At 51.9% G+C, this 22,194-nt stretch overlaps 1 protein-coding gene across 4 annotated transcripts; it reads left to right on the forward strand.

Annotated features, from left to right (window-relative positions):
- Positions 1-515: 515 nt before the first annotated feature.
- MED24 (mediator complex subunit 24) lies at positions 516-21,364 on the forward strand. 4 transcript variants are annotated; one of them, XM_012661451.1, is made up of 27 exons: positions 516-560; positions 945-1,155; positions 1,248-1,330; positions 7,119-7,157; positions 7,492-7,565; positions 7,930-8,162; positions 8,307-8,363; positions 9,795-9,906; positions 10,045-10,195; positions 10,436-10,549; positions 11,112-11,159; positions 11,584-11,666; positions 11,957-12,043; positions 12,508-12,619; positions 13,049-13,227; positions 13,749-13,786; positions 14,222-14,304; positions 14,696-14,874; positions 15,148-15,247; positions 15,560-15,735; positions 17,721-17,985; positions 18,374-18,555; positions 18,734-18,824; positions 19,200-19,299; positions 20,294-20,374; positions 20,636-20,784; positions 20,876-21,364. In XM_012661451.1, exons 2-27 carry the CDS (start codon positions 1,026-1,028, stop codon positions 20,990-20,992), a joined length of 3,063 nt encoding a protein of 1,020 aa, XP_012516905.1. In that variant the 5' UTR covers positions 516-560; positions 945-1,025; the 3' UTR covers positions 20,993-21,364. The 4 variants fall into 4 exon arrangements, with proteins under 4 accessions (XP_012516905.1, XP_012516913.1, XP_012516921.1 ...); XM_012661459.1 differs by having other exon boundaries at positions 13,085-13,227; XM_012661467.1 differs by lacking the exon at positions 8,307-8,363.
- The last annotated feature ends 830 nt before the right edge of the window (positions 21,365-22,194 follow it).

Here is a 22,194-nt window from a genome sequence, read left to right on the forward strand (position 1 = left end):
CCAGGAGATTGTGGGAGGACCGTCAGATTTGGAAGTGGTGATGTATGTGCAACTAACTGCACCTCAGTGTCGCTTTTGGAATACAGGTGTGGAAATGAGAACTCTGGTAATCCCAGGGATTTAGGAGAACAAAAAAAGGCCAGGAAAGAGAAAGTACCTATTGCTGAACGCCACACCCTTTCCGCACCTACTAACTAGAGGGTAAGGAAAGGGTGTCCGAATATGATGAAGCCCGGTCGAAAGTGACGTCATTGGGCGGTGCCTGGTTGCAAGCAGCTTTTCGCGCTCCCCCAGCTCCTCAGTCTCTGTGGTGCCCCAGCTCCTGGAAGTCCTCCCTTAAAAGACAGAAACTATGCGGACCGTCTAGATTTGTCCTTTAGCTTCCTCTCCAGCGCGGACAAATATGATCCCAGGCCAGAGAACTACAATTCCCAGAAGACACCGTGGCTTTCCTTGCTGCATTTCTATTGGTTCCTGTTTGTTACTCCCAGCCAATAGAAAATGAACTCCTTGATAAGTCCCAAAATGGCGATGCCTACGCTCTAGAACTAGATTGTCCGGTAGGCTTAAATTTGGGGAGGTAGCGAATAAAAAGGAAATAGGGAATTATAGTTACAAGGTTAGGGAAGGTGGAGGAAATGGAAAAAAAAAATCTGGACTTGGGGTGCTAGTGCCTAAGGGACTCAGCCAGAGTTAAGGGCGTAATTAGACAACCGGAACTGGCTTAACTCCTTGCTGCCCTCTTTAGTCTTCGTAGTAGCCCCCTTTGATACCATCTTCTTAGTGCCCCAGTTCAAGGAAGGATGGTTCAGGAGCGAAGAGCCTGACAGGATCTCTACCTTGCCTCATTCCACCTTTTTCTTTCTCGTTCCTGTGCCTTGCTTAAATCTTTCCGCATCTTCTCCATTCTGTTTAACTCTGCATTCCCTTGTTCTTTTCCTCAGAACTTCATCTCTTCTCTGGCTCCATTTCTCCCACCTCAAGGCAGCTGGCTGCCACCGGCCGCACCTCCTCAGAGTAAAGTCATGAAGGTGGTGAACCTGAAGCAAGCCATTTTGCAAGCCTGGAAGGAGCGATGGAGTGACTACCAATGGGCAATCAACATGAAGAAATTTTTTCCCAAAGGAGCCACCTGGGACATTCTCAATCTGGCAGGTCTCAAATGAAGTGGGATAGAAAGATGGGAGGGATAAGGGATAAACCCAGAAAGGTCGTAATCACATTCTTACTTGTCATTCCCCATGCAGATGCACTACTGGAGCAGGCCATGATTGGACCTTCCCCCAATCCTCTCATCCTGTCCTACCTGAAGTATGCCATTAGTTCCCAGGTAAAGCGCCCCTCCCCACCGCTCTCAAGGAGTAAGGGTTTTGGAAGTAAAAGACTTGGAGTGCAATTGTCAACTTACACTTTGTAGATGAATTTGTTTGAACTGGCCATTTTTCTGAGTTTCAGTCTTCCTGTAAAAATAATACTTCTTTTGTTGTGATGAATATTACATTCACTTATTTTGTCAATGAAGAAATATTCATTAATGGTTATATGTGCCAGATAGTGCTAGGTCCTGTGGACATAACTGTGAACAAGACCTGATCCCAGTACATAAAGAATTTAGTGAGTAATGCAGACATATAAATAAGCAGTGTGTCACAGAATGGGTTTATGATGAAGGCTAGGACAGAGTACAGATGCTCCTTGACTTATGATGGGGTTACATCCTGATAAACCCATCATGAGTTGAAAATATTGTTAAGTCGAAAATGCATTTAATACACCTAACCTACCAAACATCGTAGCTTAGCCTAGCCTACCTTAAACATGCTCAAAATCTCTTACACTAATGTACAGTTAGGAAAAATCACCTAACACAAAGCCTATTTTATAACTAAGTGTTGAGTATCTCATGTAATTTATTGACCGCTGTACTGAAAAAGCGAAAAGCAGTAAGTTGACTCAGTTGGGGACCATCTGTACCATGGGAGTACAGGGGAGGGGCACCCCTCCTGTCTGAACAATCAGGGAAGGTTTTCTGGAGGAAGTAATGTTTAAATCTAGACCTGAATATTGAGGAAGAGTTAGCCAGGCAGGTTGTGTGCCAGCCAGGCAAGGAGAGTGTGCAAAGCAGAGAAAAAGCATATGCGAAGTCTGGGAGGCAAAATCACATGATGTTGTTTAGGAAGCAAAAATAATTTGGTATGGCTAGAGTAGCAGTTTTGCTCTCACGACCCCATTATGCTCTTAAAAATTATTGAGACTCTGAGCTTTTGTTTGTGTGTGTTATGTGTATCTATATTTACCATCTTAAAAATTAAAACAAATTTAAAAAAATATTCATTAGTAAACTTAAAAGTAACAAAAAATAACCCATTACATGTTAATATAAATAACATTTTAATGAAAAATAACCATATTTTCCAGAGCAAAAATATTAGTGAGGAAAATGGCATTGTTTTACATTTTTGCAAATCTCTTTTAATGTCTATCTTAACAGAAGACAGCTGAATTCTCACATCTGTTTCTGCATTCCATCGTTGCAACAGGCTGTTTTGCTTAAGTATATGAGGAAAATCTGGCCTCACAAATCAGATGTTTAGTTTGAAAATGGAAAAGTATTTTTACTAAGTTTTTCAGAAAACTGGGGGTATTTTTCTTTGATACTACACTAAAATTCTACACTAAATACTACACTAAAATACTCGGTTACATTAAAATCCATTGATCTTTCTTGCACTTTGAATAGATCTTTTACCTATCCATGAATTTTGGTTATTTGGAAAATATCTATAAGTTATACAGCTATTCCGATTGTTGACATATTTAATTATATAACATCATCACACATCATGGACCTTCTGGGACACTCCACTGTACAATTGGGAGAAAATTAGAGTGAAAAGGTAAATAATACCTTAGTAGTATTTTAAAGATAGTTTTGACCTCCTAGATCCCCTGAAAAGGTCTTGGAGATCCCCAGGAGTCCTTGGACTGTACCTTGAGAACTGCTAGACTAGCACTTCAAGGAGAGTGGTTTAGAGAGAGAGAGGTAAGGTCATAAAGGACCTGTGGGTGATGTTAAGGAGTTTGGACTTTATCTTGACAAGTAATCATTTAAAGGGTTTTAAGTAGAAAAACAGTGTGATAGAATTTACTTATATATATATATATATATATATATATATATATGAATAAAATACACAAATCTTAAGATCAATTCAGTTAGTTTTAGCAATTGTATCTTCTCATGTCAACAACATCCAAAATAAGATAGAGAACATTTCTATTCTCCTAGAAAGTTCCCTTTTGTCCCTTTCTGTCCCACCTCCCTCTCCTGTAACCACTAAATGATTTCTATTACCAATTATTGCCTTTATTCGGATTTCATAGAAATGCAATCATATAGTATGTACTCTGTATACTGTCTTCTTTTGTTTAACATAAATGCTTTTGAGATTGATCTATGTTGTGTATGTCAGTAGTTCATTTTTTAAATTTCTGAATGGTATTTTTGAGTTGATACATAATTCTTTTTTTTTTTTTTTTTGAGACAGAGTCTCACTCTCTTGCCTGGGCTAGAGTGAGTGCCGTGGCGTCAGCCTAGCTCACAGCAACCTCAAACTCCTGGGCTCAAGCGATCCTACTGCCTCAACCTCCCGAGTAGCTGGGACTACAGGCATGCGCCACCATGCCCGGCTAATTTTTTCTATATATTTTTAGTTGTCCGATTAATTTCTTTCTATTTTTAGTAGAGACGGGGTCGCTCTTGCTCAGGCTGGTTTTGAACTCCTGAGCTCAAACAATCCGCCTGCTTCGGCCTCCCGGAGAGCTAGGATTACAGGCGTGAGCCACTGCGCCCGGCCTGAGATACATAATTCTTAATACTTCCTTTTTCCTCTTGGCATTATGTCTGCTTTCTATGTTAGCACATATTGATTTACCTTAATCTTCTTAACTGCTGCATAATGTTCCATATGTACTGTAATTTAGGTTGTTTGTAATGTTTTACTGTTTTTTTTTTAGACAGAGTCTCACTGTGTTGCCTAGGCTAGAGTGCCGTGGCGTCAGCCTAGCTCACAGCAACCTCAAACTCCTGGGCTCAAGCAATCCTTCTTCATTCAGCCTGCCAAGTAGCTAGGACTACAGGTGCTCGTTACCACGCCCAGCTAATTTTTTTTTTTTTTCTATTTTTAGTTGACTGGCTAATTTTTTTTTCTATTTTCAGTAGAGACGGGGTCTCACTCTTGCTCAGGCTGGTCTCGAACTCCTGAGCTTAAGCGATCCTCCCAACTCGGCCTCCCAGAGTGCTAGGATTACAGGCGTGAGCCACCTTGCCCGGCCATTTTCTTTAAAGGACCAGATAGTAAATATTTTTGGCTTCGAAGGCTGTATGGTCTCTCTCACTGCTATTCTGTCATTATAGCTGGAAAGCAGATATAGGCAATCTCTAAATAAATGGGCATGGCTCTGTTCTAATAAAACGTTATAAACAAAAAAGGTGCCGAGCCAGATTTGGCTTGTGAGCTGTAGTTTTTCTAACTACTGATTTGGGCCACTGCAGTAATTCAGGTGAGAGATGACATTAGCATAAAATTGGGAAGTAGCGGGCGGGGAGATGAATTCAAGAACAATTTAGGAAATGGCCTTGAAACGATTTGGTGATTAGCCAGATGAGGGGAGTGAGGGAGGGAAAGAGATGAAGGATAATGCTTGGGTTTCTGGTTTGGACACGGCCGATAGCTCATGAGCAGACAGCAGAAGCAGATAGGACTTTCGTTAGAGTTGGGATGTGGGCGGGGATGGCATATTTGATTTTGGCCTTATTAGATTTAAGGTGCCTGTATGGACTATCAGAGGCTACTCAGTAGACAGTTGAACGTATTGTCTGGAGCTCAGAAGGAGAAGTTGAGACTGGAGCGACTAGTTTAGAAGTCATCAGCCACAGGTGGTAATCAAAGCTGTGGGCATGGAGATCTTGCCCAGAGAGAGTGTGAAGTGTGAGTAAAGAAGTCATTCCAAAAAAAAAAAAAAAGTGACTCCAGCCAATTTCCTGAGGAACCAATGATATTTAAGGAACGCACATAGGAAGAGAATTCCTCATAGGAGTCTGAAAAGAAGGGGCCAGAGAGAAGAAAAGCAAGAGAGTGTGGTACCAAGAAAAGTCAAAGGAAGAGAGGAGTGAAGAATGAGGGAGTGTTTTATGGGGTCAGAGGCTGCTGGGAAGTCAGGTAAGATCAGAAGCAAGAAGCATCCACTGGGTGTAACATCAAGAGTTTGTTGATGACCTTAATGAGCAGATTCCCGGGGTGGTCAGGACCGAAGTGATTGGAGTGGGTTGAAGAGCAGCAGAGAGAGGGTGGTGGTTAAATGGAAGTGTGGGGTCTGTAGGAAGCTCTTTTAAAAATAGAAGAATCTCAAGATGTGTAAACACTGATGGGAAAGGCAAGAAGGAGAAAGAGGCTAAAATAACAGGGAGAGATAAATGGATAGAAAGACCTTCACGACCTGTCAAGTGCTGTGCAAAATTAGTAATTTATTCTTCCTTCAGAGTCAAGAGGCTCTTTGGTCTGGTGCTGTGCGTGTAGAGGGCACTTAAGCGTGGTTGGGGGTGTTGGATATGAGGAAGAGCAGCGGAGAGGATTAGAGAGCAGTGGCAGGCTCAGGTGGGGCTGGCCACAGGTGTGGTGGGCCACACAGAGGGTCTCCAGCCTTGGAGCTCGTGATGGTTCAGAGCTTCTATAGTGACAGAATTATTAAGACTGGAATAGGTCAGATCCTGCTGTGTTCAACACGTGGAAAGTATTTTTAGGTCTGTGGAGTAGCCATGCTTTATTGATACTGTTAGCAAAAATTTACTGAACAGAATTTATACTTTGAAGACCATAAATTCATTTTGACTAATGATATCCCTCTGAACATACAGAATTGGGGGGTTTCTCTCCTTGTAGTTTAGGGTCAGTGGGAACATCCTGCTCCCCCTACAGGTTGGTATCCAACAAGGTTCAGTTCTTTGCCAAGAGCTTGCTATGGGGACATCAGTTATGAATAAACAAACACTCGCCTGGAACTTTATGGTCATCCTACCCAGGCAGGCTCCCAACTTTCTGATCACTGTCAGACATTAGCTCTGGCTTCACAGTATGGTGCTTTTGAACACTGATTATATTTAAGCCCTTTCTGTGTTTTGTGCCTGTTCATCCAAGATTATTAGTTAAAGATGTCTGAACAGAGAGCAGTGCATGCAGGTGATAGGGAAATTATGCATAGAAGGAAAAAGTACCATTCTCAGGTGATTGAGGCTGACTTAGCTTTCTTCTTTCTTTCTTTCTTTTTAGAGACAGAGTCTTGCTCTGTTACCCAGGCTGGAGTGTAGTGGCACGTGGCACAATCTTAGCTCACTGCAGCCTGGAACTTCTGGGCTCAAGCGATCCTCCTGCTTCAGCCACCCAAGTAGCTGGGACTACAGGCTCACGCCACCACACCCAGCTAATTTTTTAATGTTTAGTAGAGATGGAGTCTTGCTGTGTTGCCCAGACTGACCTCAAACTCCTGGCTTCAAGTGATCCTCCCACCTTGGCCTCCCAAAGTGCTAGGATTATAGGCATGAGCCACCCTGCTTGTCTGACTTAGCTTTCTTCTTAAATCTTTGAAGGTTTCTACTTGCGCAGAGACAACCTTTGAGGATGGTGATTGTCTTGATCATTTCTGTGATTGTGTTCTGCTTTTTTATTTTGGCGTACTTTGCCACTGATTTTGAGAATGCCATCATAACTACTTTCTATGATATTATTCCTATTTTATCAGCATACTATAATTATTTTTTAAAAATATAACAACTTAGAAGAGTGTCTATAGGGTTTAATTCCATTCAGAACAAGTTATTTCTTTTGAACTAGATCTCTAATCTTATTATGGGGATGAATAGATTTTACTAACAGAAATTTATTTTAAGGTCAAATTTTTTCAGAATGCACAGTTTCACCACCTCTCTTAGTGGGTTGAGGAAGGCCTATTGAAGAGGTTGAGGTTTCAGGAGAGCTACAGCAACTTTAAGCGTCAGTGTTTGTTCTTCTCAACTGTGGGTGACTAGTCATCTGAATGTCGCCTTTCTTCCTTCCCTCCAGATGGTGTCCTACTCTTCTGTCCTCACAGCTATTAGTAAGGTATGACCACAGCCACTCACAAGCTAGATGGGGCGTGCCAGACAAGGCCCCACTCCACGGCTGCCCTGCTCGTGTGACCTCTGTGGCTGGACAGGCAGCACTTGATGCCTCTGGCTGGCATTGCTGGCCTTCCGGGCCTGGGTGGGGGTGGGGAGTGGGCGTTCCTGGGAAGTGGGGGCTGGCCCTTAGGCACCAATTTCTAGTGTTGAAAGGATGCTGAGTCTGAGTCCTGAGGTTGGAGGAAAGAGGGCAGGAGCGATGAATACCACACTTTTGTGCGCGACCCAGGGGTTGACTGGAGCATCCTGTAGCATCTCCACTGTTCTTTCCACAGTTTGATGACTTTTCCCGGGACCTGTGTATTCAGGCTTTGCTGGATATCATGGACATGTTTTGTGACCGTCTGAGGTAAGGGCATGGGTGAGGGGCTCACAGTGTTCCAGTGTTAGCTTAGTACAAAGGAGAAGCTTCTGGCACACAGACTGAGTCGCCTGTGGGTTCCTACATTTATTCTCCCCACGTCTCCCCCCATCCACACCCAGTCATCCCCATCCTTTTCTACTTACTCCCTTAGGACAGAAAGCCTCTTCTCTGTTTGGAGTAGCTCATTTGAAATCTTGTCCAGTGGAAGCCGAAGGGCCTAGGTGTCTTCCCCAGGACTTTGCTGGCTTCTGTTCCCTGGGAGGAGAGTGCCAGACACTCTGGGGAACATCAGCGTGGGTCGGATTTCAGCCTTTGGAGCAGAGACAAATTTTACATCCTTTCCCTATAGCTGCCACGGCAAAGCAGAGGAGTGCATCGGGCTGTGCCGAGCCCTTCTCAGCGCCCTCCACTGGCTGCTGCGCTGCACGGCAGCCTCTGCAGAGCGGCTCCGGGAGGGGCTGGAGGCCGGCGCCCCAGCCGCAGGGGAGAAGCAGCTTGCCATGTGCCTGCAGCGGCTGGAGAAGACCCTCAGCAGCACCAAGAACCGGGCCCTGCTGCACATCGCCAAGCTAGAAGAGGCCTGTATGTCCCCTGATTCCCCTGAGCCCCACCTGCCGCTGCTCCCATGGTTGGTCCTTTAATTGAGAGGGGAGAGGCAGGATGCCATCCCACTTCTTTCCAGGAGGATCTGAAACCATCCCACTTCCTTTTTTTTCTCCCCATAAGCATTGCACACATCCCAGGGACTTGGGCAGGGTGGCACCCGAGCCAATCAACCAACAGGTATTTACTGAGCATTATTGTATGCCCAGCACTGTGCCAGGTGCTGGGGGCGGGGGGAGGGGGGCTACTAAAGGAGCATGTGGCAGGGTCCCTGCCCTCAACAAGCATACATGCTAGTGGGGAGCCAGGCTAGTATGTCATATACGCAGAAAAAATTAGAGGGCAAGACAAGCACACCGTCTGTTCTGGTGTTTGTCTCCATGTTACTTACCGTCTGGAAGCAGACGATTCTCATATCTGAGTGTTCCCTAAAATGTCCCTTAAACACGGTGCCTGTCTGCTGTTGGGCCCGTTGTGCCATACACCTCTTGACTCAAGTTCAGATATTAAGTATTGGAACCTTCCAGAGCCTGAGAACAGACAGATCACCTGGTGGGAGGGAAGACTCTGGCATTTCAGGCAACGGGGTCCTAAGGCCACAGTCTTGCTGGAGCCAGGGTGGCTTGGGACCAGCTAAGGATCTCTCGTTCTCCAGTAACGAGAACACTAGAATGGATTTCACTTAAGTCTTCAGGACCTGGTCGGAGAGCTTGTTACAGGATTAGTGTATTTATTACTTCTGTAAATACGTTTTATTGCCTGTGAACAGTCCAGAAAGATAATCATTATGTAGAAATGGACTATGTTGACAGTTTCTTACCTATCTTGGGCACTCGATAAATGTTTATAGGCTGAAAAGTGGATGAATGCTTAATTTTAATGGATCTCAGGTCTTTTTCCCCCCCTGTGCTCCATGGAGTTTAATGGGCTAGTTGGTGTCATTAGTCATCATTTCACCCTCTGGAATTGTAACGAGGATATTTGGCTTATAATTAAGTGCTAACTGATGCAGTCTAGACCATGAGTGTAGGATCGAGGAGGGAAAGATCAATGGTTCAGAGCAGCTGGGTGGGTTGTTAAAGGAACCTGGGCTCGAGCAGAGACTTGAAGCATGATGGGGGCTGGAGAGGGTGTAGGAGAGGCATTCAGAAGGGGAGGGCCATGAGCATAGCGTCCAGTCAAGGGAGCGGGTGAGAACGGGGAGGCCATGTAGGGACCCAGCTCAACTAGAGGACAGTGACAGCCTCTGCAAGGCTGGCCTTTCAGATTGGCCCACTCCTGAAGGGCCTTCCTTGTTCCGGCCACTGGACTCTCACTTCCTCTGCCTCTCTCTTCCACTGCCTGTGTCATGCCATACCTAGTCACTAAAGTCAGCTGGGTGCATCCCCTGGGCCTTTGGACATGGTTTCTAGGGGCTCTAGCCCTTGGTGCTCACTCCCCTTCTGGAAGCAGTGCATGCTGCCCTCAGGCCCTTGCCTCTGTGTCATCCTCAGGGGAAGCCTCCCTGCGTGGTTTCATGGGCCTAACGGGGTGCCAGAGTCGAGGAGTTTGGGGCCAGGCTGTGCCTCCTCTGTTTCCCATCATGTTTCTGTGTTTCCTTTTCCCCGCCAGCCTCCTGGACTGCCATGGAGCACTCTCTCTTGAAGCTTGGGGAGATCCTGGCCAACCTCAGCGACCCCCAGCTCCGGAGCCAGGCTGAGCATTGTGGCAGCCTCATTAGGAGGTGTGGCTCCCTGGGCTGTGCTGGTGATGGGAGAGAGAGGGAGTGCCCTGGGGCATGGGGGAAGGCATGGCACCGGGCCCCGGCCCCTCCACTCTCCCCTTCGCCCCCCAACACTGTCCCCCATGTGTGTCCCCTCAGCATCCCCACAATGCTGTCTGTGCACTCGGAGCAGCTGCACAAGACTGGCTTCCCCACCGTCCACGCGCTGGTCCTGCTCGAGGGTACCATGAACCTGACAGGCGAGACGCAGCCCCTGGTGGAACAGCTGATGATGGTGAAGCGCATGCAGGTGGGAGGGGCCGGGGTCCCCTTTCCCCAAGATGGGCTGGCCTTTGGGGGCAGGAGGGAGGATTCTTCTGGGTTTCTTCTGCTCCTTGGTGAAAAGCAGAGGCCAGTCGATCACACTTCTGCCATGTGGCCTCATGTCCCTGGTTCTCAGGACTGGATCTGGGTGGCGACCGTGCTCTGCAGCGGAGAGGGGAAGAGGTGTGGGCAGCTTCTCGTGCCTCACCCGCGCGTCTTCCCACAGCACATCCCCACCCCGCTCTTTGTCCTGGAGATCTGGAAAGCTTGCTTCGTGGGGATCATCGAGTCTCCCGAGGGGACGGAGGAGCTCAAGTGGACAGCTTTCACCTTCCTCAAGGTACCTAGGGACGTGGCAGCCACAGAGAGCCCAGCCGAGAGTGGGGAAAAGTGAGGAAAGTGAGGACAAGCAGTGACACCCTGGACCTTTGCCTTGTGTCCCTCCCTGCTGGCCCGGTGCCCAGCCTGCCAGGTATCCCAGCACAGTTCCCATCGATTATTTTCTGTGAAGTCCCAGGGCTATATTTAGCCCACTTGGCAGGACTCTTGTTTCTTACCACAGCGGTGCGGTTTGGCTCAGTCATCAGCCAGATCGAGGCAGGACAGTGACGGCAGCCAGGGAAGGGGGCCCTCGGTCCTCCTTGAAACTAGGGTTCTATTTCTGCTCAAGGCATTTCTTTGTCAAGCCAGCAGAGATGAGAGGTCCCTGTGTCCTGCAGGCCGAGGGCATCAGGTGCTTGGGCACCTCTTGGTTTTCTGATGTAGCTCTGGGAGTGCTTTCACTGCCGGGGCAGGGTGTTCCTGTGTCTCTGCCCAGAGGAGGGGCGGGGAGGATGCTTTCCGTGGTAGGTGAAAGAGAAAAGAAATCGATCCTCCTGTTTTTCCCCTACCCCTCCCACTAGATTCCACAGGTTTTGGTGAAGTTGAAGAAGTACTCTCACGGGGACAGGGTGAGTTGAAGAATTGAGATGGGGCCATGGGAACAGGTGAAGATATTTCTGCCCCAGAGAAGTGAGGGCAAGGGGAAGGTCAGTGAGGCCCTAGCTGGGCAGTAAAGCATTCTTGTGCCCGGGAGAAGGCTGGAAGCATGTGTGTCCACGCACACGCACCCGGGCTCCAGACACGCCACCGGCCAGCTTAGGCCAATTGCTCCAGCAGGCAAGGTCCTTGAGATTATCAAGGCCAGGGTGGCTGTGCAGGGAGCGGGGATGCCTCCTGCTTCTCTCCATCCAGCCACTGGGGAGCCAGTGGTGGGCACGCCCGGCCGGCTTGCAAGCTCTTGTATCCAGCCGGGTGTCCTCGCGAGCCTGCATTGCAGACTGTGGGAGGAGTGGAGGACCTCAAAACCAGGTGGAAGTTTCTGACTCTTTGTAGGACTTCACTGAGGATGTCAACTGTGCTTTTGAGTTCCTGCTGAAGCTCACACCCTTGTTGGACAAAGCTGACCAGCACTGCAAGTACGGCTCCCCTGCTCACCACGCTCTATGGAAGGTGTTCTGGGCCCTTCCCCTGCTCTTTTGTGCCAGAGACGCCTCGGGAGACTCTGTCTCCTTGTTTACACCCCTTGGCAGAGGCAGGAAGCAGCAGCCCATAGGTGCTGAGTACCCAGAGCCCCTCTGCCTTCCCTGAGGCCCTCCAAAGTTTCTTCATCCTAAAGGAGGGAGGACCCTGGGCGGGGACCTGCTATTTCTACCCCTCAAAATCCCAGCTAGGTGCCCAATTCTCTCAGCATCCTTTCCCTTCACAGCTGTGACTGTGCAAACTTCCTCCTCCAAGAATGTAGCAAGCAGGGGCTTCTGTCTGAAGCCAGTGTCAACAACCTCATGGCTAAGCGGTAAGTGTGGGCGCATGTGGGCTGCCCCAAGACCCCCTCGAGCTCCCTCTCCCATGTCCAGATATGGCTGCTGCTGCCTTTCTCCTCCTGTCGAAAGTTTGGGTTGCAAGTGACTGGGCCCATGCCCAGGGGTACAGGAAACAGGAGGGAAAGAAGACACTGATTTCTTCAGACCAGAGTTTTACACTCTTATTTGCTGCTTTTTAACTCATGCCCACTTCTGTGATAAAAGTAAACATCCTAAATCTTCCTTTAATCTTAAATGAACTTTCAAAATAGATACAGTGACATGACCCAATCGCAGGGACTGCAGTATTGAGTACATGTTCGTAAACTTCACCCCAGCCCCAAGGATATGCGTCCCACCGTCTCTGTCCTCTGCTTCTGGGCTTGGACTAGGGAGTGTGTCAAGAACTTCTGTCTGTTCCTCTTCCCTTCTCTTGGCCTCCTGGTTATGGCCTCAGCGCATTAGACCGGGAGCACGCACCCCAGCTGAAATCAGGAGAAAACGCCAACATCCAGCCCAACCCTGGCCTAATCCTCCGGGCGGAGCCCACTGTCACAAACATTCTCAAGGTGAGTGTGCCCTTCCCGGGCCACCAGGGTCTTCTCTTTCCTCTTTACAGTTTTCCTTCTACTTCCAGATAAATAAACAGAGGCCACAGACCTCTCTCTCATTTGGCTTTCTATGTAATTGCTTTGGAAGTAGAGAAAGCGGGGGCAGCTACCACTGAACACTGACACTTGGGGGCTTCACTCGTACACCAGGCCTGTGCTGGGTACTTGCACCCAGGCCATCGCATGTGGAAAAATAGAAAATCCCTCAGCCGTGACCTCGCCCACCCCACAGTGGTGCCAGTGTTGAGAGGGATGGGTCAGGGGGCAAGGATAGGTGTTAGGAATGATTTTCCAGATTGCAGTCAGAAAGATGTAAATTTAAAGATTAAATTGCAAGCTGTGGGAGAGAGAAAATGTGGCTAGGCTGGATCTCGGGGGTGTCTTCAGTGTTCCTCAGGACTTGATTTCCTGTCCTGTCCCCAGACGATGGATGCAGACCACTCCAAGTCCCCGGAGGGACTGCTTGGGGTCCTGGGCCACATGCTGTCTGGGAAGAGTCTGGATTTGCTGCTGGCTGCTGCTGCCGCCACGGGAAAGCTTAAATCATTCGCCCGGAAATTCATCAAGTGAGGAAGGCCCATCCCTGACCACAGCGGGAGGCCCCGTACGAAGGGAGGAGTGAGGCATGTGGGTCTGGGTCTTGCCCGGAGATGTGCAGGCCCAGGAAAGCATCCCAGATAGGGAGCTCAGAGGAAGGGCCAGTTCTCTTGGCCCGAAGTGCTCTTTTCTCTTCAGCTGAGGATGAAACGAAGATGTTTAGTAGAGTGAGGTGGCATTGACTATTAGGCATGCAGGAATTCCCAGTATGCCCAGTTATTCACAGGGGGCACTCAGATTCTGTTACCTTTGCTAGTTGACGGAATTTGACATACAGAACATTGTTCCATTCAGCGAGCCATTCTCTAAGCCTTGGAAATCTTTTAGCGATAGCTAGAAATAGTTCTTTTTTCTGTAGCAATGGTGTTCATTTCAAGTCTAGCTTGTCATTCAGACTGTAATGACCAGCCCTGAGCATGTGCACCCCAGCACCCAGCTCCTGCCCGGCTCTTGCCCTGGCTGATGCAGCCTGTCTCCGTTCCTTCCACAGTTTGAATGAGTTCACGACCCATGGCAGCGAAGACAACCGTAAGTCAGCTCTGCGCATCCTCGGACCCAGTAGGCCCTGAGAGTGGGTGTGGAGGGAGAGAACAGGGGAGGGAGGAGGGAGCCTTTGCTCATGGTGGGGAGGCTGTTTCCTTCCTCCCCTGAGCCATGACTGACTGAAGCCCGACAGAGGGTAATGCTGGAAAAGGATTCTTCTAAAACTATCCCTGTGTCTGTCCCACTCCGGCCCCCTCTGGGATTTGGTTGGGTGTTGGGGGCAGGGAGGGCACCAGGTGCCTTTGATTCTAAGGAAGGGATGATGTTTCAAATGAGACTCAAGAAAAGGATTCTGAGCCTCAGAGCTTTGAAGGAGCCGCTTGGTCCCTGACCTTCCTGGAGGCAAGTCCTGATCCCCCCTACCCAGATGAGGGCTTTGGGCCCCTACCCTAGGCTGACGCCTTCCTGTCCTTCCCACAGCCAAAGCAGCCTCAGTTCGTGCCTTGCTCTTTGACATCTCTTTCCTCATGTTGTGCTACGTGGCCCAGACCTACGGTTCAGAGGTGAGACGAGAGCAGGCAGGACTAGGGTGCCAAGTGGGCGGGTCAGAGGGGAAGGAAGCAACCAGTAACTCTCCACCACCTCAACTCCCTGTCTCCTATCAGTCTCAAGCCAGTTAGTTCTGCTGGCCTCAGAAATCAGGCCCCCATCCTGGGCAAAGTCTAAGTAGATGCCCCTTTGGTCACGTCTTGAATCCTCCGGTGCCACGCTCACACTGACCACTAGGTGGCAGCATAGCCCCCATCCGCCTCCCTTAGACCAGCTCGCCCCAGGTCTTCAGGCTGGGGAGGGAGCAGCGGTGTGGCAGGAAACTGAAGTGTGGACGGTCCCAGGTCAGCTCTGGCAGGCGCCGCACCCACCCCACTCAGCTGGTGCCTCTCTACCCCCTTCCAGGTGATTTTGTCCGAGTCACGCACAGGAGCAGAGGTGCCCTTTTTTGAGACCTGGATGCAGACCTGCATGCCCGAGGAGGGCAAGATCCTGAACCCTGACCACCCCTGCTTCCGGCCAGACTCCACCAAAGTGGAGTCCCTGGTGGCCCTGCTCAACAACTCCTCAGAGATGAAGCTGGTGTTAGTGGCCTGGGCACCCACTCCAAGGGCGGTGGTGGGGGCAGGGTCGAGCCAGGGGTGGGGAACCTGCATCCTCACGGCCACATGTGGCCCTCCAGATCCCCAAGTGTGACCCCTCGACCGAATCCAAACTTCGCAGAGCAGATTCCTTTATTAAAAGGATTTGTTCTGTAAAATTTGGATTCAGTCAAAAGGCCACACTCAAGGATCCAGAAGGCCACATGTGGTGCAGCCCCTGAGACCCTCTCGCTAAGCCCATCCCACACCCCATAGGCAGATGAAGTGGCACGAAGCCTGCCTCAGCATTTCAGCTGCCATCTTGGAAATCCTCAACGCCTGGGAGAATGGGGTGCTGGCCTTCGAGTCCATCCAGGTACCCCACCTTTCTGGCAGCCTTCTCTCTTCCCTGAGACCCAGAGCCAGTCATTGGTGGATTATTTTTGTAAGAGCAAGAAGACCCTAATCTTTGGTATTGATCACGCTTTGGTATTGATCTTCCCTGTAATTGTAGTCTCAGCCACTCCTTCCCTCCCAGATAGCTCTGGGAAAATCAAACTTGTGGCAGAGAGAGGCGTAGAGTGTGGCCTAGGACTCCACCTGCTGCACTTAGCTGCCCCAGAGCCTGGGCAAGTGATGTCTAGGGAAGGGGCCATAGTAGCCTGTCACCCTTTCCCCCCTCCCCCAGAAAATCACTGATAACATCAAGGGAAAGGTATGCAGTCTGGCAGTGTGTGCTGTGGCTTGGCTCGTGGCCCACGTCCGGATGCTGGGGCTGGATGAGCGTGAGAAGTCACTGCAGATGATCCGCCAGCTGGCAGGGCCGCTGTGTAGTGAGAACACCCTTCAGTTCTACAATGAGAGGTCAGTAACCTGTCCGCTCCCTTCTCAAACCCTGCAGGTGTGTTGTGAGAAGTCAGCACCTCTAGTAACCAATACCCCTCTCTTTTCTCACCTTCCCCAGACGCACTGCTTGCTCACTCACTTCCTCTCTCACTTTCTTATTGACGTATTCACTCAACTGACTCAGCAAACATTTAGTGTGTGTCCCTGTGCCAGGAGTGTTTACAACCCAGCATCTACTCTGTGCCAGAAATATAGACCCCAAACAGCTTTGACTCCTACCCTCCAAGAGCTCAAGTTCTAGAGAACTAGCTCACCAAAAGCACAAAGCCATGTCACTGTCTAGGAAACTGTCAGCCCATCTGTAGATTTTACAGGCTGTCCCTCTACCCCCAGCTGTCTCTTGTGACAGTTTCCTGCCCTGGTTCTTCTGAGGCTTGGAGGACCTCCCTGGTGACTTCAGCTATGTTGAGGTCAGTGGTGTTGGTTCATTCGTCCAACCAATAAGTTGTTTTTAATTGTGGTTAAAAAAAAAACACATAAAATTTACCATCTTGAGCCAGGAGCAGTGGCTATACCTATCGTCCCAGCTTCCTGGGAGGCTGAGGCAGGAGGATCGTTTGATGCCAGGAGTTCAAGACCAGCCTGGGCAACATATTGAGATCCCATCTCTAAAAAAAAAAGAAAAAAAAAGTTTACCATTTAACCATGTTTAAATGTACTGTTGAATAGTGTTAAATATACTCACGTTGTTGTGCAACAGATCTCCAGAACTTTTTCTCCTTAAATCTCTGAAATTCTGTACCCATTAAGCAACTTCCCATTTCTCCCTCCCTCCAGCCCCTGGCAACTGCCATTTTACTTTCTGTCCCTATGAATTTGGCTACTTTAGAGATCTCATTTAACTGGAGTCATTCGGTATTTGCCTTGTCATGACCGACTGATATCACTGAGTGTAATGTCTTCAGAGTTCAACCATATGTGGCAGGTGACAGGATTTCTTTCCTTTTTGAGGCCTACTAACACTCCGTTGTATGGACACACCACGTTTTGTTTGTCCTTCGTCTGTGGACGGACACTCGGCTTGCTTGCGCCTCCTGGCTGTAGTGACTAGTGCTGCTGTGAACACGGGTGTTCGCCGGCCAGTGAGTTCTGAGTGTTGCCTCACAGACTCGCCGTGGAAGATGTCTTACAAGGGAGAAGCAGAAACATTTAGCTGAAGTGAGGTTTAGGAAGGATCTATAAAGTCACACCTCCCATTTTGCCCCTGCCTCTTCCTTTTTTCCTTTCTTCCCTCATCCCCAACCCCCAGCCAAAGGATGGAGCATTTGCTCTGACATAATTCAATCTAAGGACCCTGAGTCCTATCTGGGTGAGGGACAGTGGGACAGTTGGCTCCATTGTGCAGGTGGGAAAAGTCATAGCGACTTTTCCAGAACCACCAGCATTCCAGGAACAGTCAGCACTCAGACCCGGTCTGCCTTCACAGCTGAAGACTTTCCTTGAGAAAATTCCTGGACATACATTTCTATTTGCCCAGCTACCAAGGGCCGGGAAGAGTCCTGTGGGGCAGCCCTCGGGCCCTCCCTCTCCTGGAAGTGACAGTTTACTTTGGGAGGAGGCCAGGCTAGGCGGGGACCCCCCAAGCTCTCCGCCCAGGGGGAAGCGATTGTATTTATTTATGCCATCCTGTTGGCTGGGCCAGGCCTGGGGGATGGGGAGAGTTGGAGAGTGAGAGAGAGAGAAAATATGAGTTATGTGGCTGGAACTGGAACGGCCTGGGGGAGGAAAGCCCCCACTAATATGCCCAGCAAGAGAAAGCCCTGCCAGGAACAGGGCCATGGGGCCAGGTCTGCTGGGGGTTGTCTCCTCTCCCAGCACAGAATGGGGTTAATGCCCCAGGGATCTTTCCATAACCCAAACCCATGGGAGAGTCTGGCCTGGACTTTCCTCCCCTCCCCTCCCCACTGCGGCGCCTGAACCTCAGGTCCTCTCCGCGCCCCCAGGGTGGTGATCATGAGCTCCATCCTGGAGCACATGTGTGCTGACGTGCTACAGCAGACAGCCACGCAGATCAAGTTCCCCTCCACGGGGGTGGACACGATGCCCTACTGGAACTTGCTGCCCCCCAAGCGACCCATCAAGGAGGTGCTGACGGACATCTTTGCCAAGGTGCTGGAGAAGGGCTGGGTGGACAGCCGCTCCATCCACATCTTTGACACCCTGCTGCACATGGGCGGCGTCTACTGGTTCTGCAACAACCTGATTAAGGTGCTGGGGCTGGGGTGGGTGTGGGCCAGACCCATGGGCTGGGGAGCAGGTATCCTCAGACCTGTAGACATCTGAGGAAATACCTGACCGGTCCAAACTCCGTCCCGTCCCCTGACTTCCCAGCACCCAGCCTGGTCAGCTGGGCTTAGAGAGACTGCAGTGAGCTGGGCGGCCTCCTGGGAATAAAATTACACTAAGACAGGGCCCTCGCCTTGGAGTGGCCTCCTCGGGCAGCTCTGGCCAGAGGCTGGGATTCGGCCTGAGGGATGGCGCGGCACCCGGGCCCCTCTGCGCCTTCCCAGAGAGCCACGCTGAAGGCGCTGGGGTGTCAGAGCCCCAGGTCCAGGGCCCCCAGCTCCTAAACTGCCCCCCTCCCCTGTGTCCCCAGGAGCTGCTCAAGGAGACACGGAAGGAGCACACTCTGCGTGCGGTGGAGCTGCTCTACTCCATCTTCTGCCTGGACATGCCGCAAGTCACCCTGGTCCTGCTGGGCCACATCCTGCCTGGCCTGCTCACCGACTCCTCCAAGTGGCACAGTCTCATGGACCCACCGGGCACTGCGCTTGCCAAGTAGGATTCTCCTCAGGGCCTGCTCTGCTCTCACGCCACAGCCCCAAGCCCCCAGCCTGGAGCCCGCACCCCTCCCCTGGCTGTGGGGAGCCCTGTCGGAGGGGCCTGGTCAGTATGGACACAGAAACCTCCTTGGGGCCCCTCTAATTGTACCCTTTTTCCTGGAACCCTTCGCCAGGCTGGCTGTGTGGTGTGCCCTGAGCTCTTACTCCTCCCACAAGGGACAGGCGTCCACCCGCCAGAAGAAGAGACACCGCGAGGACATCGAGGTAGGGCCCCCGTGTTCGCTGGTTTACGTGTTTATTCAGCAGTTTACTGGTAAGACGCACCTCCCCAGGCGAGGAGAATCAGACACGGTCCCTGCCCTGGGGACAGTTGTGGCAGGGTCTGGAGGGGTGGCTGTGTGGCCCCCAGACTGCGCTTGGTGAGAGGGGCCTGTAAGGTGCTCTTTGCCCAGCAAAGGACCGTGGGCAGAGTGGGCGGCGTGGGCGGAGGGGCTGAGACCCTGCCTTCCAGGCCCGCAGAGGGCTGTGGGGTGTTGACTCTTCCCCACTCAAATCTGAGCTCCAGTCCTCTCTCCTGTCCCCCGATAACTGGCAATTTGAGATTCAGGGGTGCGTGACAGTGACTTTCCTGCCCTCCAGGATTACATCAGCCTCTTCCCCTTGGACGACACGCAGCCGTCCAAGCTGATGCGACTGCTGAGCTCCAACGAGGATGACACCAACGTCCTTTCAAGTCCCAGTGAGTGTGGGCAGGGCGGGCAGGCTGCTTCCTCTCCTGGCAGCCCACCCCCAGGTCTGCTCTGTCCGGGCCCAGCAGGCATCTTTGCTGGTCAGAGAGGGTGTAGCGGAGGCTTGTGCTGTTCTGTCCCCTGTCGGGGGGACTGTGTTTCCTACAGAGATTGCCGTCTCCTCTCCTCTGCCCAGGTCCCAGCCCAGCTCACGGTCGTCTCTGCCCCTCCCCTTCTTTCCCGCAGGGTTAAGGGGTTGACAAGCCACCAAGTGAGTTCACTGCCTTGGGTACAGCCTGTGCCATTGACTCACCAGCTCTGGCCTTCCTTCCTTACCCCAGATGTGCCCTGAGAGGCCCTGGCTGGGCCTTGGGGCTACCCCCGCTCTTCCTGCCTGAAGTGTGCCCCTCCCCACCCTGACTTCCCTGGATGTCGCTCCTTTCTCACTTTCCTCCTTCCCACCAGACTTCTGCCAAGAGCTCCTTCTGTGGCATTTAGAGATTTCTCCTGAGCCTATAAGTTTCTCTGAAGCCTTTAAGGGACTGGGGGACAAACCACGTGCTTAAGCAGAGGAGCGATGCTGAATCTGACACGTATAAACCCTGCGACTTAGCTATCTACTTAGCAAGTGTGCGTCTTGGTGTCCTCATCTGTAAAATGGGCTGTTGTGAAGGTGAAGCCTCTTAGTCCAGGTGGTGGTGGCCAAGTGTCAGCTCCTCTTTCTCATGGCCAGCGGGGCCGCCTTGTACTTCCGGCTCTGTTGCCCTGGCTAGAGTGCCGTGGCGTCAGCCTAGCTCACAGCAACCTCAAACTCTGGGCTCGAGCGATCCTCCTGCCTCGGCCTCCCAGAGTGCCGAGATTACAGGTGTGAGCCACGGCGCCCGGCCCCCTCTGTGCTCTTGATCTAAGGATCTTCCCTGGGCCTCCGTGCACCAGTTACCCCGTGGGTGGGGGACAGGATGCAGCGGGCAGCGTCCTCAGCGCTCCCTCTGCTCCGCCCTGCAGCCGACCGCTCCATGAGCAGCTCCCTCTCGGCCTCCCAGCTCCACACGGTCAACATGAGGGACCCTCTGAACCGAGTCCTGGGTGAGTCCCTGTCCCTCCCTGCTGCTGCACCAGAGGCTCAGCTGGAGGGGCTCCCGTACCGCACCTCCCCACCCCTTCCTCCCTCACCCAGGCTCTCCCGGCTCCCCGCCTCTTCCTAATTCTCTCACACCTCCTCTCCTCCACACTCCATTTTTGGGGCACTCTCAGCACGTTTTCCCTTTTCAGCCCCGTCTTCCCCCAGAGCCTGACCTCTTCTCACCCCTGTCATGGAATCCCTCTCGCTCCCCCCACTCTGCACAGCCAACCTGTTCCTGCTCATCTCCTCCATCCTGGGCTCGCGCACGGCCGGCCCGCACACGCAGTTCGTGCAGTGGTTCATGGAGGAGTGTGTGGACTGCCTGGAGCAGGGCAGCCGCGGCAGCATCCTGCAGTTCATGCCCTTCACCACCGTGAGTGCCCTGGGGACGGGGCCTCCCGCCTCCTGCCACACACCCTGCATGGGCCATCCAGTGGGCAGCTGTCTGTCTGTCTGTCTGGCAGGTGTCAGAACTAGTGAAGGTGTCGGCCATGTCCAGCCCCAAGGTGGTTCTGGCCATCACGGACCTCAGCCTGCCCCAGGGCCGCCAGGTGGCTGCCAAGGCCATTGCTGCCCTCTGAGGGGTGGCCAGGGAGGGTCCCGGTCCCCGGCGCCTATGAAGGGAGCAGTGAGGAAAGATGAGACATCGTTGCTCACATCCACATGATGCAAGAGCCCTTCGTCAGTGTCCACGTTTCCCCTGCTCCTGACTTCTGACCTCCGAGACAGCTTCCGGTCCCTTCTTTTGTAATCCCCTGTCCCCTTCGCTGGTACCTGGAGTGTGAGCAGCCCGGTTCCCAGCGGTCACCCCTGCTCCAGGTGGGGATGCTCCTCTGAGGCGCCGTGTGGATGCACAGTACGTGTGTGTAGATACATGTTTTCCTAACACTTGAGGGGAAGTCCACCCCCGTTCACTTGTAAATAAAGATCCTCGTGGATCCCTTTGTGACGAAGTGTCCGTGCCTGTGCCAACTGGGGCAGGGGACAGCACCTTCTCCCTGGACTCCCTAGTGCTGTGGCCCGGGAGAGGCGCAGTCCTGTGGGGGCGGGGGGAGGAGGAGGAGGAGCAGGAGCAGTGGAGGAGGGACATGTTGGTCCACTCAGCTGGGGCGGGGCGGGGGCATGAGAGCAGCTTCCCCCCTGAGTCAGCACCACCTGCCGCCCCCTCCGCCAAAGCGGCCGTGCCCTGGAGAGGGAGAGCTTCTGGCTGCGGGCCCGCCGGTGCCGGGGCAGAGTGTCCTGCTCCTCTGCTACTCAACCCGGCCTGACCCCACCCATGGTCTGGCTCAGATTTTGATCTGTCCCCTGCAGAAGAGGAACCGAGGGACACAGTGCAGGAATGCCCTGTAACCCTTCCTTGTCTGCCGCGCACGTCTCCAAGCCCCGAGACGGAGGACCCTGAGCTGAGCAGCTGGTGCCACTGACCCTGCTTTCTAAGGAGCCACATGGAGAGGGCAGGAGGGAGGTGGCCGAGGAGCTCAGGATGGGTTTGGGGGGACGGTGGGGGCACCCGGAACCACAGGGCATTCTGTGGTCTAGATGCCAGCCCCTCTGCTCGCCACAGCTCGCCACCCTCCCGGCCCCTTCTCCCCTCTTCAGCCCACAAGGCCGCAACTTCGAGGAAGTGGCCAGCCGGGCTGAGTGCAGAGGCCGAGCCTGATAAGAAGTTCTGACCCCAGTGGTCGCCCTGAACTTGGCTTCCTCTGTGTTTGCAGGTGACTTTATGGATGGGCACGAGTTTAGGGATGATGGCAAAGTGACAAGCCCTGCGCAGATGTCCGCA

The sequence above is a fragment of the Propithecus coquereli genome, unplaced genomic scaffold, assembly GCF_000956105.1.
Source record: "Propithecus coquereli isolate 6110/MARCELLA unplaced genomic scaffold, Pcoq_1.0 Scaffold119, whole genome shotgun sequence".
In the NCBI taxonomy this organism is placed as follows: domain Eukaryota; kingdom Metazoa; phylum Chordata; class Mammalia; order Primates; family Indriidae; genus Propithecus; species Propithecus coquereli.

Bases quoted from the DNA above. Each gene is read 5' to 3' on its own strand.
- MED24 (XM_012661451.1), top strand. From the start codon at position 1,026: ATGAAGGTGGTGAACCTGAAGCAAGCCATTTTGCAAGCCTGGAAGGAG. The intron at 9,907-10,044 runs GTGTGGCTCCCT...GTGTCCCCTCAG, and splicing joins TGTGGCAGCCTCATTAGGAG to CATCCCCACAATGCTGTCTG. The intron at 14,875-15,147 runs GTTAGTGGCCTG...CACACCCCATAG, and splicing joins TCCTCAGAGATGAAGCTGGT to GCAGATGAAGTGGCACGAAG.